Source organism: Pieris rapae, chromosome 1, assembly GCF_905147795.1.
Source record: "Pieris rapae chromosome 1, ilPieRapa1.1, whole genome shotgun sequence".
NCBI lineage: Eukaryota > Metazoa > Arthropoda > Insecta > Lepidoptera > Pieridae > Pieris > Pieris rapae.
This window is the reverse complement of record NC_059509.1, coordinates 12,487,494-12,506,446: the sequence shown is the minus strand read 5'-3', so window position 1 is coordinate 12,506,446 and position 18,953 is coordinate 12,487,494. Positions and strand designations below refer to the sequence as shown.

General features: G+C 37.2%; 1 protein-coding gene across 3 annotated transcripts; it reads right to left on the bottom strand.

Moving 5' to 3' along the window:
- Positions 1 to 1,245: 1,245 nt before the first annotated feature.
- On the bottom strand, positions 1,246 to 18,648 carry LOC110997469 (proteasome activator complex subunit 4B). 3 transcript variants are annotated; one of them, XM_045630468.1, is made up of 24 exons: positions 18,199 to 18,648; positions 16,995 to 17,135; positions 16,774 to 16,890; positions 16,304 to 16,429; positions 15,283 to 15,327; positions 14,795 to 15,002; positions 14,441 to 14,594; positions 13,270 to 13,447; positions 11,704 to 13,128; positions 11,261 to 11,435; positions 10,555 to 10,836; positions 9,945 to 10,207; positions 9,390 to 9,632; positions 8,254 to 8,498; positions 7,437 to 7,564; positions 6,312 to 6,500; positions 5,527 to 5,722; positions 4,610 to 4,806; positions 4,082 to 4,200; positions 3,489 to 3,622; positions 3,248 to 3,387; positions 2,660 to 2,831; positions 2,208 to 2,578; positions 1,246 to 2,131 (listed from the first exon to the last, which is right to left on the bottom strand). In XM_045630468.1, exons 1-24 carry the CDS (start codon positions 18,426 to 18,428, stop codon positions 1,757 to 1,759), a joined length of 5,853 nt encoding a protein of 1,950 aa, XP_045486424.1. In that variant the 5' UTR covers positions 18,429 to 18,648; the 3' UTR covers positions 1,246 to 1,756. The 3 variants fall into 3 exon arrangements, with proteins under 3 accessions (XP_045486424.1, XP_045486429.1, XP_045486437.1); XM_045630473.1 differs by lacking the exon at positions 16,304 to 16,429 and having other exon boundaries at positions 18,199 to 18,647; XM_045630481.1 differs by lacking the exon at positions 18,199 to 18,648 and having other exon boundaries at positions 16,991 to 17,128.
- Between the last annotated feature and the right edge of the window lie 305 nt (positions 18,649 to 18,953).

The window sequence follows — 18,953 nt, the reverse complement described above, 5'->3', positions numbered from 1 at the left end:
ATTTTTTTCCCAATTTGAGATGTGACACACAGTTTTAAGGAACAATAAATAAGTCAAATTACAGTTTTTTGTTAGTCCAGTGTCGCAACCCCACTACCCCTAATCTTATGTTATAAGTAAGCCCTTTAAAAAACCCGCCTTCACCAGGAAAGGCGCGTACTTTATCTCGTAGTTCCCTCACTTTTGGCGATTGACCATCCCGCGATGGCCCAAGCAGAAGTCCGAGTCACGCAGGATTTGCGGTAGTCGCGGGAAATGGATCAGTCCGGCCGAACTGAACTGTAAAGGTACGAATGACGAAACGTAAGAACGAGATTCCAAAAAGGCAAAAAAAAGAAAATAATAATAATAATAAACCCATGTTTTAAACGATTAAACACAGTTGACACTTAAGTTTGAACAAAGTCTTTCATTTATTTTAACATAAGTTACAAATGTTAAAACATTACCTTCTCTTGCCAAAGTTCGTAAAAAAATTGATTGAAATGAGGCCAGGACTTCACGTTACGGTTGCATTATAGGCGATGGGATTATGTTTGCGCATTATAAGTGATAAAAATAAAAAAATAAAATAAAATACGTTTATTTTGGAACATAAGATAATCTAGGTATCACTTATTCCACGTCAATCAATTCGAACCTGTAGGCATCCCTACTCATCGGCAAAGAAGACAGAGGGTGTAGGCCGAGAGAAAAAGCCGGCGTAAAAAACTCTCGGTACTCTTTTACAAAAGCAAATCATCAAACAATATTTAAAACAAATACAATATCAAATTAATTAGAGGTAGCCTGCCCAGCACTAGTCCCAGGTCCTTTTATCAACTAGATAATCAATAACTTTATAGTAAGCCTTTTTACACAGCTTTTCTTTAATACATTTCTTAAATTTATTAAAAGGCAGAGATAAAAGAGCCTCTGGGATTTTATTAAAGAAGAGTATACCTTTTCCCAAAAAAGAATTACTAATACGGGGTAGCATCTTTGATTGTAATAGTTGTACTTTTAACCAACTTGTTTTTTTCCTATTGTATTTTTTAACTAGTTTCATACACGATTCAACAATTCATTTATAAGCCGAAATCCTAATGTATTAGTTTCTCATGTAAGTAAATATTATAATATTCCCAATGAAAATAAACAGTAATTTCTCATCAGAATTCAAGTTGATCCAAATGTTTGTTATGTTGAATGATTAGTTAATATATAATGATTGTACATGACTTTGACTTGAAATAAAACAATATATAATGCAGTTCACGTATAATAAGCCCTCATAGGGCAAATCCTATGCAAAACGTTTACAAACAATGATAATAAATATACTTGGTTTTTACACATAAACTAACATTTTTACAAAAAAAGAAAATATACATAAAAAAATAATGTTATTTATTTAGTATCATAATGTAAAATTGCCATAAAAGTATAAACTAAATGTAATTTACAATGTCTGCTTTAGTTAAAATATAACCAATTTTCAAAGGGGTAATCACAATATTCATCCTCAAGTTCCTTTAGTAATATTAACTAAATGTCCATCTTCAAATGCATAATTAATAACTGGGTATTTCACACGCCATGTCTAAAACCACACCTATTCCATCATATGTGATAATATTAAATTAATCAGCATCTCCATCACCTGGTAAAAAAGACATTTATCACCGACACCGCATCTAAAGGTAATTTTAATATGTACGTTTAAAACGGTCGATAATTCTGAGCAAAGTTAGCAATTCCCCACTTAGCCATCGGCCTAAGCGCAATAGCTTGGAGGAGAAGTCAGATCGGCCAACAGATCCAGTTCATCTTCGGTGAGCCGTTCCCTGTGCTTCGGCCAGTCGTCTTGGTGAGTCCTCTTGAAGTCCGCCAGGGCGGTTCGTATCGTGGCCGGTATGGGGTCGGGGGCGTTGGTGTGCCTCGCCAACTCCGTCAGAACGTCCCCTAACCTTGGCCCGAGACCGTAAGGGCGGGAGGACATATAGGCGCAGAGGCCCAGGACTCCGCAGTGCCTCTCGCCCGTCTCTTTGGATCGGGCGCTCTGGATTAAGGACTGGAGAGTTCCGTCTTCGTCGGGCAAAGCTCGGCAGTGCATTAAGCCCGTCAAAACTTTGGCAGCCGATTGTCGGACCTGGAACGTGTATTGTGAGTTATCAAATACAAACTGTGACAAATGTGGCTGTGTGTATACATAGAAGCAAACCAACCTCGACCCTACTGTCCCTCATGAGCTTCAGAGCGAAGGCCTCGGCTCGCACGGCCCTCTCGGGCCGGTCGCACAGCATCGGAAGACCGTAGAACAGCAGCGGGATGGCGAAGTCCAGACAGGCCAGACGGGCCCACCAGGACCGGCCGTTCGCCAGCTCCTCCAAAACGTCCAAGACGCGGTCGAAGGTCTCCCCTCGGTAGTGAACCTGAGCGAGGGCCGCCAGGAAGCCCCCGGCCGCCCGAGGGAGCTCCTCGTGAGGCCGGGTGGAGCCTCTGGAGGCCAAAGCGCAAGCTAGTGGCACCAGTTTGAAGTGGGCCTCCAAGTTTGTGTTTTCACCGCGAAGCACGACGCCCATGCAGCCGCGCAGCACTTCAAGGAAAATATCACGAAATCAATTAAAACAAGTTTTTTTTTATTTATTTAAAATGTCAGTGATTGTATTATACCCACCCGTGGTCAAAAGGTTGACAGCTCTCTCGTGGGGCGCGTGCGCAGGCGCCACGGCGTCTCCTGCAAAGTGCAAGGAAGCCTGAAGTCGCTCCGTCAACTCTGTCTCGAGAGGACAGTCCTCCTCCATGTCCCTCAGCTGCAGTTCAGTTTCCGAGCCACTTGGTGGAACTGTCTAAAATATTTAAGGAAATTAAATAACAAATTATTATATGTATGTAGGCGCATCCGTTAACATCAGACATCAGGTTGTCAATGTCAGCCTAGCGAAGCGTCATTGTGGATGGTTGTGAGGGCGGCCATCTTGACACATTATTGTTCGAGACGGCGCCCGCACACCGCGCTTGTGACGAATCGCTTTGAATCTGAGTGATAGTTTAATCTAGTGTTATAATTAAGTTGATGACGTGTTGCTTAGATTGTACATTGCTCATTTCACTGTGCATTTCGATTGTTAAGCCCCGTGCTGATTATACAACTGTAATTATAACAAGATCACCTACCTACCGACATACATCACAATTAAATTGCAGTACTTACTTGAACGGCCCCTTTGACAATTGTTAAATCATAATAAAATTATAAAAGCACCTGCGGGTCCGTATGTACGTGTGTATGGTCCCTGTGAGCGTGCACCAAAGGTCTGAACTGCTGCATCATGCCGAAACCTGTCTTCGGAGCCACCTGCGAGCTGCTGCACGGTGTCGATATTGAATCTACTGATTTAATTACTGCAAAGAAAAGAATATTTTAATTTACACTGTTTCAATTAAGAATACAATAAGTTTTTTATAGTTTTCTAAAGTCAGTTAATTATAATATTGATACTGACTAATGTCTCCCTTCTCGTCGTACAAAGCAGCCAATCGAGGCAGTACCGAGTCCAAAAACCGCTCAAGTCTCGGCGCTAAACAAATCTCTCCACCCGGAAACATTACTTCCAAGTTGAATATAATCATCAACAAACTGAAACAATAATACAATATCAACGCGCCGTACAGACATATTAATTAATTTATTAGTTTACCACATCGTACAAACAGACAAACAACATAAAATAAGAAGTATACAAGTATACTTAATAACAGTATACAGTAATATAGGTAGTATTACTGTATACTGTTTAATTCATTCAAATTCGAAAGAGAAGTGCCTGACCTGACCAGACTAACACGCCTATATAGTCTGTCTCACTCTAAACGCATACCGGCAACACGAGCCGCGCTTACGCTACGATGTGCAGTATGCTTCCTGTCCCACTCTAACGCACCTGCCCTACGTCATCGATCAAGCCAGACTACTGCGTTCTGTCCCGCTCTAACGTAACGTATTGGCCGAACCACGTCAAGTTAGGTTTATTTTCGTTACGGAATTTCTTGGTTCGGTCGCATATATGCAATAGCTTAAAAATGTTTGCTATAGTACCTTCCGACATTGGCTCGTACATTTTCATATGGGTGTTCTATGAAGTTTGCAGCTTCCAGTCGTTTCAGAAGTTCAGCGGCCAGCGGAGCAGCGCGCCACGACAGCATTGCCAACACGCCCTGTAAATAAGAACTTATCTTACCGGCGATACATAGTAAACAGCGGGCAGGTGGTTCCAAATCGTGGTGGGGCGCGGCAAAAACTACCTTTTCAGCACACCTGTTATAAAGCCACCTATTCAAATCAAATCAAATCAAAATATCTTTATTCATATAGGCAAACATGTACACTTATGAACATCAAGAAAAACAAATTAAATTAATTGTCAATTTACATTTACAACTAGTTTGCAAGTCAAGGGCGTAGAGCGGGTCAGAAGTTCGCTGTATTAAACCAAATAAATGCACTACAAAGTATCTTTGATTAAATATATCGTCTTTGGTCAAAAAAAAATTAATCCATCTGCAACCTCTTGGCATTTATCAGATTTTAGGAAGGATGGCAATTAAGGAAAATGTCTGACATTACTTGAAAAACATAAAGCCTAGCGCTCGCCACGAAGGAGGTCTCCTGGTCAGGCGCCGCCACGGCCGAAGGCGGCGGTGAGCACAGCTGCAGCAGTCGCTCCAGGACCTCGCCGTTTCTCACGGGGTCCATGTTGTGCACGGCGGTGGCCATGGCCGTGCCCCAGTCCTCTTGGGTCTCCGGGATAACTGCCGTTAGGCCTACGATAAGAGAAATACAAACAAATATAGCATTAACATATTGCAAGTTTCACTCAGACTTTGACACCGAATTTCAGCAAAGAATAATATAATAAATGAATAGAATTCACGTTCCTTTACGAGTAATGTACTGATATTGGTTTGTGTTCAACTAACTTCTAACTAACTAAAAAATGAGAGTCAGAGAGCGAGCGACTCTCTCTCACTCCAACACTGTTTCTTGTCCAAAAAAAGAGTGAAAAATTACCACCATAACTCGGATCTATTCTACATAGTACACGTTTAAAAATGTATTCAATTTTACAACAAAATCCCAAGCGAAATGAGATAATTATTAATGAATAAAGCTTTTTATAAATTTGACGATAATTCGAATAATCTTAATTCTAGGGATTTGCTCCAGATCAAACAATTTGTATGACTCAAAAGTTGGCGATTAAAAAGAGTGGCGGAGAGTTTCTTGCCAGTTTTTCTTGCCCGCTGTACAGCTTGCAAACTGGTGGTAAATCTAAGTTTAGAACCAATTTAACATCTTTTCTTTAGACTTTCATACGTGTGCTTTACATATGAATAGTTATTTTGAGTTTGAGAATATGTTAGAATGTGAATGGGACGCTAAGAGCAGGACGCTTATCTGATGTTAAGTGATACAGAAGGCATCATCATATAAAAGTATTTGTGCACTGCACTATCTTTAAGTTAAGCTGACGAAGCAATTACCATTGGTGACAATCTTCATGGCGTCCCTTTGCAAGGCCATGGCGTCCTCCCGCCTCCAATACCTCGGAGCCCGCAGCGCTGCACAGGCCACTTCAGCCGCGAAGCGCTGTTTGGACTCTTCGGACTTACTCGCGCACTCTATGGCCTCGTCAATGAAGCGCTTCGCTACACGATGCCCGAAATGCGCGAACAGGAACTATACAATGCAAAAACTTCAGATTTTAATTCCGTAGAATTCTGACAGCTATCAAGTTTTGACATTTCTGAGATTTAAACCACTTTTTTGACCGGGCACATTTTTCAATTTCAATACGAGTCTGAACATATATTTAATTTGTTAGTGAATGTATCCATTTTATTAAGTGCGGTGCTTCCCATTAAAAGTGGTTTAACAGCGAGTGTTAATTAGGTCCTTTTTCATCACAAATAGTTAAACAACAAGTAATGATAACGTAAGGTTTTTTATAAAGTTTTACTAAACTTGGAATTAATAGGCAGTGATGCCAGCTAAAGAATAAAATGAAGTAATTAAAGTAAATTCAATATATTGTTCGTGATTTAGAACTTACTATGATTTAGTTACTTGAGTAAGTCAATATTCAGATTTTCTTTAGGTAAAACAAAAAATACCTAGCATTTCATTTTTTATGGTACATTTTTTCCCTTTTCGGTGGAAAACTTTTCGTAGCAACACTTAAGAAATGTCAGAATTCTACCGAATGAAAATTCAGCGTATAATAAAACAAATAATTCGTAATCTTCAAGTAAACATAACGCGAACTCACCCGAAACATGGCGGAACGCATCCCGAGGAATTTGTCTTTGCCCTTTTTCTCTTCAGTCGTTAAGAATTTAACCAATTTCGTTACATTCTCTTCGTCGGTGAAGAACTCGTAAAAGTAGCGTTCGCCTTCTTCCATATCTTCCGGTTTTGTGTCCCAGGCATAGTTCTGTTGGCTAATCGGAGCTGCCACCTATAATATCCAAGAATATCACACGTCAAGAAAGAACCTTTCATTTATTCAATTGTCGAGTTGAGTAGAAATTCAAGATTAAATAAAACTGCATTTAAACGTAAGTATTTGAAAACTCTTAGTCACTGGGAATCAAAACGGCTAAAATAATATTTTTTATTTATTACCTCTTCATTGTAGAAATATATAAACCAATTGTCATAATTAAATGAAAGTAAGGGCAACTGGCAATCTCATAGCTTCTGAACGATGTCTGTATAATTATTTTTTAAGATATTTTGTTATACCTTTTTTTAAAGGTGCGAATTAACTTTGTACTCGGCTAATAAATAAATAAATAAATAAAAAGGGAACGATGTTTTACAGACATCGACCCTTTTTATTCAGATTCAGACCCAGACTCTCAACGACAATTTTCTGTACTGCTATGGCATAGCTTGATTAAATTATCAGAATTAATCCTTTATGGTAACTATGAAAACGAAACTATTACTTTTATCAGTTAAATGACTAAACCATGGCCGTCTTCATCCGAAAAACCAATGTTACATTAGTTTCATTTTAAAAAATTGAAGATTTTAGAACCTCCCCCCTTATGTAACGCAGCGTAACATTTTTCTTGACGTTGACGCCGATGTGTCGACGGAATATGTTTGTTCCGCTCTCAAGTAATAGTACTCTGTATTCCAAATTCATTAAAAAGAGGGCTCTAACTTTTCAAAAATAACCCCCCCCCCCCCCCCCATTTTTACGTTACGTAATACTTGAACGCTGCCCAACAAGAGTAATAAGATTTAGTTCCGAATGTGCTCCACATTATGACACAATTAATTCAGAATCGGGATATAACTATAAGAAAGTACCGTTTAATAGTAATCATAAATACAGTATAAATACAAAATAAAATTAAAATATTACGTTAAAGGTTTTGCAAACCTCAATTTTCTTAGGCCACGAATAAAATCCGTAATAAAGGTTCCTCAACCAGGGCTTGTCCCATTCTTCATCTGTCGTTATTAACTTGTCCTTCGACCAGACCGCCCATTCTAAGTCTTTTCTATATCCTAAACAACATATTAAAATTTTGATTTTATGGTATGCAAATACTAAATCGAAATTTCATCATATAAATAATGTGACTATACTCCGATTTTTAATTCCGTAGAATTCTGACAGTTAGCATTTTTTGACATGTCAAACCAATGGCAAGCCTTTTTTTACCGGGCACATTTTGAAATTTCAATACGAGTGAACATCTGAGTCTATTCATACATTTTATTTGTTAGTTCATTTATCCATTTTATTAAGTGCGGTGCGCCATATTAAAAATGGCTTAACAGCGAGTGATAATTGCGTCTCTTTTCATCACAAACAGTAACGATAACATTTTTTTTTAAGATTTACAAAACTGGAATTAGTAGGCAGTGATGCCAGCTAAAGAATAAAATAAAGTAATTAAAGTAAATTGGATATACTGTAGGTACGCGATATTGAAATATTTGTTATTTTTGCATTAGATCACTTGAGTAAGTCAATAAGATTTACATAAAAATACGTAGAATTTAATTTTGAATTGCCCTCAAATGGGTCAATTTTTTTTAGTAGCAACACTTATGAAATGTCAGTATTCTACCGAATGAAAAATCGGAGTATAAACAATTGTATAATCTAGGAATTGTTCTATCCACAATGAATATCCGAAGAACATAGTTAAATTAACACAAATTTCTCAAGTTAAGACGCAAGATGGTACCTGGTATGTGTGTTTCTGGTTTCTGAACGCCGGCCACCTCGTAAGGGTCAACTTTGATCTTATTCAGTTTCCTCTTCCGCTGTTTGAGAGCGAAGTAGACTAGTCTCTGCGCCAGTTTTCGCACGACGAAATTTTCGTGCAGCAAACACTTGGTGAAAAGGCGAACTGCCCTCGGCGGGTATTGGGTTTGAAGCGATGTGCAGACTATTAGCATTTGCATCGCGAGCTCCAGGCGCCACCATTGGCTACATTCACAATTTTATATCTTAAGAAATGCTATTTAAAAACAGCTTCAATTTGATCTAGTATTTATTTCGACAATCCTATATTGCTATACGTATTTATTTATTTATTTATCAAAAACACACAACAAAAAAAAAACGTACAATCATATAATGAAATGTTTATATCAGGTGAAATATAATCTTTATAAGGTCTGTTGATAAAAATTCACCATTTAAAGTACTTATGTCTCTTTCCATCACAGCGTAAACACAAAATGTCAGAAAGCGTTAGTTAAAATAGTGCAATTCGATATTATTACGTATAAATGTTCATACTGATAACTGGATATATTCGTAATTCATCCGCGTTTGTATTAATGTCTCAAAGATACCAGATATAAATTGTAAATTACCAAGAGTTCTATTACGTATTAATTATATTATACAAATTATTCAAACATTTTTATTTCTTAGAGTCCGTAATATTTTTTTGAGTGAGCAACTTCTACTTGTCCAAAGAAATAAAAAAACAAAACAAAAGGAAGAAAATAGAGCAAGATACGATTTACTAGACTAGAAAAAATCAAATTATCGAGAGTCAACTTTATTGGTATATTTATACTTTATACCTATACTTAGTAAATAATACACGATGAAGATGCAGACATTTTCTAACTCACCAAAGATGGTTTGAGGAGGATATTTTTACTTTTTTTTAACAGTAGTAACAATTACTTTTTTTTTTACAAATATTTCTGTAATCGATTTCAGTTTTCTTTCATTATCGATTGTTTTTTATTAGACTAATGCTTTATGTTTCGTACATCTGTTTTGGCTTTGTATATGGCATAAGTGTTTTCGATTATCATGTAGGATTACTTACAATTAACTACTGTATAAAAAGAAACTCACACACTAGCCTCCGCTATATCAACCAGTTCATTTATAAGTTCCAAATAAATTTTCTCAACGTTATCTGAGGTAGCTCTTTCTACGTCTTCAGCTTTTGCAACAACTTCCACGAATGTTGGGTCGTTTAGTTGATCCTCTGTTAAGAGTCGCTTAGCGGCCTCAACTGACCCATCCGTTATCGTTAATCGTGTATTTAACGTCGGGAATGAACGGAATAATACCTCTATAAATGTACGTTCTAATCTGAAAAATCAAAACACATATATTAACAGCGACATGACGGAGAATAAAATAAAAATGTCATTGGGCTAGAGTAAAGTAACTTGTAAATAAAGGTTTGTCAAAAATCCATGGTACATCACTAGGATTAGTGTGACGCCATCTTGCCCAGGGTTTTCGAAATTATGCATGTTTTGTGATTTTTTTTATTTTATATATATATAAAATAAAAAACACACACAATTTTACAGACACTAATAAATAATCAAAAACGTATTTTAAAACCTTGCGAAATGTCCATCTTATAGGATAATATGAGAAAGATATATACATTACCTATGAATACTAAGTTTCTCACTTAGGGGCGCTTTCAAAATAGCGGGCCACAGAGCTCGTATAACAGCCCATTCCTGTTTGGCCAAAAGAGGTGCCATTTTTGGCCCCAAAAGGATATAAAGCGCCCCCTTGTGACGGGCGTGGCCTTCGTCATCATTACCAATGGAGCCTAGCAATTCCACGAGCTTGGGTATTAAGGCGCGGTAGGAGTAGGGATAGTTTGTCAGCATTTTGTATAGACACACCTGGGCTTGGCGACGAATCTGAAGAGGCATTGTTTAAGTTAAGTTCATATTAAGTGTAAGTGTAAGTTTGGCGTAAACTTAACTATTTTCACGAAGACGGGTTGAAAAGTGTTTTTTCCACAAATCTAAAAAAACATTAATGTGGAGCACTGCACTCAATAAAATGGATACATTTACTAACAAATAAAATGTATGTTCAGACTCGTATTGAAATTGAAAAATGTGCCCGGCCAAAATGGTTTGCCATTTCTGACATGTCAAAAGGTGTCAGTGTCAGAATTCTACGGAATGAAAAATGAGAGTATATTAGTTTTATTTAATTATAAAGAAATTGAAATTAAATTTTCTAATAAAATGCAACTCACCGTAGTATAACTATTGACGGACAGGTCGTATAGAGCGTTGAGTCCTTGGAGAACTGAATGAGTGATGCCGGCGTCGCAGCTCAAGTCGAGCCTTGACTCCTCCTGCAGTCTCACCGCGTCGGCTAACACCATTCGAAGTCTCGCTGCCCCTTTGTCGTTAGATTTACCGCCCACTCCACCTTTGCCGTCGAACGCGCGTTCTAACGCACCATACGAACGCAATTTCGTCTCTAACGCAGAGCCACCGCGGAGGTTCTTCATAAGAAGCACGCGTTCCCATACCTAATTGGATTTTAATTTTATTCATATATTGAATTTCACTCTGATAGCACGGCTCTCATCCTTGAGGTCGTAGGTTCGAACCACCAATGTTCAGTCTACGTGCACATTTAACACATTTGGTCGAAGGGTGAAGAAAACCATTTTGGTTTGCCTAAGCCTCAAAAAGTCGACATTTACATGCCTATTAGATTGACAAAGGATCATGAAACAGATAAAAAAATCTGAGTCACAGACCTAAAAAGGTTGTATTTTTTTAAAAGACTGAGAATATTTCATTTTCGTATTTTTTTTTAAATTAATTACACAAAATCTTTTACATCTCGAAAATACTATTTGAATTTTTATTCAGTCTGTGACCAAAAAGTTCTATAGGTGTGTTCTGAAAGTTTGGCCAATTTCCCTTCTTGTAGTGTGTATTATGTACCTGCAAGAGAATGTCCAAGCCGCGTGGATCCTCCGTCTTTTCAGTCAGCATCTTTGCCTGAACCTTCAGGAGAAGGTGAGTCATTGCCACCCTCATATTCTTTCCGTCTAAGAACACCTGGTGCTTCACTCCATTCGCAAATGGTATATTTGTGGCTGGCACCTCGGACTCCAAACTGATAAAGTATAAGGTATAAGTAAGGTAAGTATCAACAAAACCCTATATCCCCTTTAAATATGCGTGGATAGCCTCATATTAAGAACTACTACACCAATTATAATAAAGCATAAATCGACCATCACAATTAACTATTATCCAGTTCCAACAATTTCATGTACATTCAAATAAAGTTATATTTTTTTTTGCATTAAGAAGATGTAAAATAGTTGTTTTGCTACCGTTTAAATGAACGATCAATTAACAGAACATCACAGGATACTTACACTAAAACCGGCTCTTCATCGGGAGGCGGTAAGAACTTGGAACAAGCAAATGCCGAGCTAATAATGTTCAAACTTCTGAGCCTCCTCTCGCGGCACATGGGGCGTTCGTCACCCAGCCACTGCTGCAGCCTGACCACTTCCGACTTAACATATCTATCTATCAGCATCTGGGCACACGCCGCCTCCTCCGCACTCGGGACGTGCCATTGAAACTTGACATCATTCAGTGAGCAGCCGTTGCCCCACTCCCTGATGGGCAACCATTTCTCCGGGACGGCTCCGTAATCCTTTGTCGAACATTTCCATTCCTTCAGATCGATCGCCGACAGGCAAGACAAAATGTTGGCCAACGTCTCGCAGGCCGGGGTCAACGCGTAAGTGGCGTGTAATTTTAAAGCCCTGTCCAGAACTGGCAATATTTGGTCCATGTATTTGAGCAAAACTGTGCCGTCACACGAGACTACTTCCGAAAAAAGAACGAGCCGGTAGAGGAGTTCGCGAGGTGGATTCTCATCGTGCAGGGCTTCGTCGCTGGCCAGAAGCTCTCGTAAGTCTTGACAGAGGGGCGGAAGGAAGGCGGCTAGCGTCGCTTCGGGATTTATACGCGCAAACACCTTCAAAAGCGTGCCAATCATGCTGCCAGACACGTTCGTTTCGTACGTCGTCTCGGTGGCGAAGGCTTTAAACTTTCTCAGGGCTTCCTTGAAAATTTTGGGCGAACACTGCGTCAAAACTGCACACACCGCGCAGGAAATACCCGTCTCCATGGCCATATCCGTCCTGCTCTTCATACTATCGGAATCTTTCGAATCCAACCTGACGTGTTCCTGAACACTCGACTCAATGAAGGCGAAGAGTTTGTCCAACAGCACCAAAATGAAATCTTCGAATTGAGCTGTCAGTTCACACGTTATTATCTCCTCCTCGGTCAAGTCCGGCCAGTGCTCGTGGGCAGAACTGCAGTCGATGTAGGTGACCATGCAGCTGAACATCAGGATGAAGTGTAGGGTGACGATAGTCTTTTTAATGTCGTTGGGATCGAGGCCCGGCAGGACGGCCATCAATAAAGGCACGACGTGCGTCGGCCCCTCGGGGTAGTCTGCGTCTGCGCCGCGAAGCATAGGCCTAGCGACAGCAGCAACCGCAGACATGGCTGCGGTCACTCTGTGAGGCTCCGTCAGCGACGTCAACGAGGTGGTAAGTTTCTCGATGAGAGGCGGTATAACTATGGCCGGTCTAAGAGTCGCCAGATTCTGTAAAGCTACGGAGATGTCGAGTGACCCGCTGCGACTGTAAACGGCCTGGAAAGTCGGTTCCAGGACGATGGTCACGAAGTCTGTGATATCTTCGTCGCGCAATTTGTACGCCTCGGGAGTTTTGTTACCCCAGGATTTCAGGAACTTCTTTTCGCGCTCGAACCGGACCCTTTAAACAATAGAATTATTAATAGAAACTGCTTTCTAAATCCTAAAAAAATAAAAGAGTCTTAAAAGCTGTCGGTGTTAGGATGAAAAATGTTAAATCAGCCAATAACCAGATAACCAGACCAAAAAGCAGCCATTTTACCTATATAGGAATTCTCCTGCAAGTTTTTTAAGAAGATCTCTCAGTTTAAAAGACCATCGGCCGGCGTTGGCGCTGTGAAGATAACTTTCGACCCCCGCTAAGAACGATTTCAAGTGTTTTAGAACCACTCCATCGGGATTAATCGTCCATACTATCCATTTTGCGACATGCTTCATGTCTAGAAAATGACACAATCTTCAATATTTATTTATTCCAGTTGAGATAAGCCTGAGGTGAAGATTTTTCAAGCAGTTTCGAGTTATGCTAAAATCTTACCTGGCTAAAATAGGTGCGTGTCAAAACGTGTATTTAATACGGTAGGATACCTCGAAGCTGCTTGTATAAAACTCACAATCCAGGTTAATATATAATAGGTTAAGGAAAAATTAAAAAACTTTTTTGCAACAAATAGCTGCATTTTGTGAAACTTTGTACACTGGAAATGAGATGAAAGTTCGTGTATCTTAAAGGGTTAAAACGTGATATATTTCTCAAAAAGCATGCTTTGTTTCGTACAAGTTCTGTACTAACTGTCAATGAAAAATATCAACAACTTTTTCTTCAAAGATGAGTCATACACACAAAGAAAATATATGTAACTAGCTGACCTGGCAAAGATCGTTTTGCCATGTACTTATATCATTTATGGTTATTGTGCCTCACTCGACATAGATAGGTATAGTGTCTCGGACTTTTTTGTAGATATTTTTAAGATCTACAATTATTTAGAACATTTTATGGTTCTATCTTTAATAGTTTAGGCAGAGTACGCAAAATAAGTAACTTTTTTGGTTGATTTATTACACCTTGTGTCCGAAAAACCTTAATATCTTACGGAACACTATATTTGTTCAAAATTAAATATAGCCTATATTACTCGTGGATAATGTAGCTTTCGAATGGTGAAAGAATTTTTAAAATCGGTCTAGTAGTTTATGAGCCTATTCATTACAATCAAACAAACAAACAAAGTTTTCCTCTTTATAATATTAGTGTAGATGATGCATGTTCTATAAAAGTAGTAGACTAATGTGGTGATAAATGGATATAAATGTACAATATAGTATAACTGAGTATGTTAAGAGCGCAATCCATAATTTTGAACAAATTTTAGTCAGTGATAGATACATTCCGCTATATCATAACGTATTAAATCACAAAATAATCTCACCCAAAGACGCGTGTCGACAGTGCTGCATGTCCTTATAGGAGACGGGTAAGTTTAGAGTGTGGAGGAACCTCGTAAAAAAATTGGGCACGTAAGGTGTCCAATCTACTGCTCCAGGATTATTTTTCGCCAAGTTTGCGAATAGGGTGAATATGCACTAAAATATATAACATTTTATCAACTAAAACAGGAACAACGTAGTTTACTGTGATTTGGAGACGATGAGTGGTATTCAGAATGACAAGACGGTTCCGATTTATCTAATAAAGCTCATGTGTTAATTATAATAGGGGCGGTTCAAGTTGCTGTCAAGGGGGGGGGGGAAGGGGGGGTTAGCGGTGCGTAAACACAACTTACGGGATCCCCACTTTGTGTGTTATGGCATGTGTCGTATATTGTCATGAGCTCATTGAACCATAGTTCGTGTCCTTGAGCTGCATTCTCTGGAGGAAGGCCCACAGGTAAGAATGTGTATGACTCATTAGTTTCGGAATCGGATCTCCACGGGATCACACCAGGCAATATTTTCTCTAGTATTTCTTTAGTTGCCGATACTTCAAAATAACTGAAATTATGGAACTGTTACAATATGTGTCATAAATAAAAAAAAACAGAATACGAATCATTTTTGGCCTTGTACCAAACTGTTTTTACTGTGGCACAAATTCGGGGATAAAAAAATCATGAGATTTTTTTTTTATAAAACAGAGGGCAAATGGGCAGGAGTATCACCTGATATTTAGTGACTCCGTCACCCCTGGCTCGCCAATGCGTTGCCGGCCTTTTAATCGTATTTTTTCACATTTCTCCAGACATAGAAAAAAGAAATCTGATTTAACACTTACGGTTTAGCACAGCGCACCACAGACATGTAAGTTGAACCTAGAGATCTGAAAACATGAGTTCAAGGTATTCGACTATTCGTAATCATGACTAAATTAATCCTCATGCAACCGTTACAATGATATGTACATACAGAATGTCAATGTTAAATCAATTGATATAAACTGGATTTGCGTAACAAATAGCAATGGACGTTCCGCTGAAACGAGTCTCATTACTCTTACCCCGATAACAATTTAGAAATAGGATCAAAAACCAGAAATGTTTTATATAATACTTAGATATCTTGCTTTTGTTTTACAGTGACTAGAGACAATGAAAATAATACAGTATATTCTCGTTTCTAACGATAATTTTTATTTACACATAACAATTGACGAACAATGCTACGATCTTTTTAGCATCCCAAGAACATAAACAAGTTAACTGATCAAGAACGTGTAACCCATACTAGATTTCGAGTTATCATTAATAATTTAATTATTCATTTACTGTGTAAAAGTCACGTTCCATTTCGCATTGTCCGCATAATATTTACATTTTAAATTCGCCTGCATACTATTTGTACAATGAACATGGATGAATGTCAACCTAAACCCACTGCCACCTGAAGCTCCAATAGTAGGAGAGCTGATATTGTTTTGAGAAGCCACTTGAGGCACATTGTTAATCAAAGATATGGAAATTTTAATTAGTTTGTTTTGATAATAAAAAATAATTTCACGAGTTCACAAGTTTGGCAACAGAATTTGCGCACGAATTCGCAGACGTTGCTTCATATATTGTCTTTTAAAAAGAGAACACAATTGTAAATCTCTAATTTTTCTGTTCGTAAAAAATTTAAACCGGTCTAAAAAAACCATCAGTGGCCCTTTTATTGTATAGAAAGTACTAAAGAATACAAACAGACAGAAATTGAAGGAAAACGTATCTACCCTTCATTTTGTGTTCAAATATTACGACTATAGTGCCTCAAAAACCCTCTCAAAATGTGTACCAACTCTCGGACCATAAATATATTACGTGGGGCATTCGTCGGCCGGTGGGGCAAGCCCGAACAAACCAAGGATGTCGTCTAAACCGTTTCCCGATATGATCTTTCGTACCATATCGAGCATAGAAGTCTCTTGGTTGCCAGATCGTTTGGGCCTGAACAGAATTGGGGTTATTATAATTATATTTTGTAAATTTCTCCTACCCTTTAATAGGTCGAAAGCCTACTTGATGCTAAGTGACGATCATTGTCTATGGACACTAAGAAGCAGGTTCCATAGATAGTGGTATGTGTAGTAAAAGAGTTCCCAAATCAAGTATTAAGATAAAAATAATGGGTATTGATGAGGTACAGCCTAAATATACAAAAAAATTATATTAAAATATAAATAATATTATAATATAATTTATAATATATGAAAGCCTTAATCAATTTTTTTACTACATTAAGTACATGGAGACAAAATTAGTTTAACCAGTGTAAAAATATCTATACATACGAGATATAATGGAACATTCCAATGTATGTTGAGTTTCTTTGAAATAACTTTTGTCCCAAATCATAAAGTGGACGCCATGGCAACACCAACTCTTCTGGTGAAATCAAGTGTTTTTTTCTACAAAACAAACATTTATAAGATATGGAAATTTTAACTATCCATAATTCTTTCTCACATTTATATTGATTGACACAAGAAAATGTAATTAATTGTTAACTTACTTTGTAAGCATGACAAAAAGTGTAGCAAATTTCTGCACTTTACATGGTTCCAACTCTGGAATCAGTATTAATTCATATGCTAGTTTGATGAATGCTATGTGGTCTTCTTTTCCAAACTTCAGGCCATATATTCTAATGTACCTAAGTAAATTAACAGTAACATCAGTAGTGGTCTACATTAGAGCAAAACATTCAACATAAATAAGTATATAATAGCCATATTTGTTATCAATACAAAGAGATTTAGTAAAGACCTTGCTTTATTTTTAAAAATGATAATACAGACAGTTGGCAAACATCTTTCATAAATTAGGAACAGAAGTAATCATCTGTAGCAATGCAGATCTGTAACTATTATTATGTATGTTATATTTGTCGGTTTAAATTGTTAAAATGTAGATTATCCATCTTGTACTTCATTAAATTGTTTCCCTACATAGCTATTTTAATAATAACTAATATGAGTCTTAAAGGTTTTGTTGCAACATATATTCATTTTTTTATTCAAAGTATCCTTACATACATATAAACACTACTACAAAAATTAAGTTTTTAGGTACATAATTTTAAATAAATAATTTACTTAATACAAAAATAAAAAAATAAAATAACTGAATTTGAATGGGTTAAATACTGGAATAAGGTATCTGTGTAGCAATATAATATAAACATATGTGGTATACTATAAATTAGTTATTTTGTGATTTATCCAAAACATAACATTTTTGGTAGATACAAAATAACGTTTTGTGATTATTGTATTGCATACATGAAAAGATTAGCAGTTTTCATTAAATACACACACTACTATAAACTACTATAGATTATCAGGCATTAATAATTATACAATTCACCTGTTGTTAAATATATGTTATGACATCCAGTTTTAAAAGGAAAATAGTAAAATTATATTATTCTTCCCTTGTAAATTATCAGTCTTATATTTGTTAATACATAGATATACTTGAAAACCAACAGAGCAAGTTCTGGGTTGGGGCCAGCTATTTTAAACATAGGATAGTGTGCCAAAGGTTAACTGTCTTATACTCAGGTATAATTTATCATACAGTACGTTTTTAAGCTGGCTATGCTATGTTTATGAATCCATAAAATTATATCTGTAGATTTATAAAGGTTTTTTTTAGTTTAAACATATATGTAAAATAAAATTAGGTAGATCCAAAATTATATTAAGGATAATTACTTTATTAATCTGGAAGACCATACGACACAAGCTGGTTTCATCTCCCGCAGTATAACAGACTTTGCAAAGTTCGTTTTGACCTGCTCAAAAAACTTGTTAGATTCTTCATCGAGCTCCTCGGAATACGGCAGCAGATGGTTGGTTAAAATCTCCTTTTGAGGGCGAAATCCCAGAGTTTTCACCCTTTCATCCGTCAACATTAACTCCTCAAAGTCGTCGTCTTGCAACATTTTCCCGTATTATTATTTTCTTGTGAAAAACAGGTGTTCTCGACACCTACGGCCACGATACATGTATTTCGCAACTCGCACCGGCACAACTTATTTTAAATATCACTGAACTAATAAATATGATGAACATGAATAAATTGAATTTACACAAGTCATTGAGTAAGCAAGAATTTTTACAAGATTTTACGTTTCATTTTACTTGATTTTTTATTTGACAATTTAAATTTTAATAATTATCAAACACATATTACTAGTGTCACTGTCACGTCTTATTTTGATGTTTGAGTCGGTAAATGGAACATAGTTCATAGATAGTGTTTCGGTTTCTCTTATTTTTATGTGTTTTTAGGTCACAGACTATATACCTATCCTTCCAGTTGGAATTTCGAAGAAAATACTAATTATTGTAATTATACTTGGCAACATGGCTATAAAATTGATAGTTTACCATTCTGTACTTCACGTATCTCCTGTTAATGTGACACATGCTATGATCACTATTTATATTAAAATATAACCATGTGA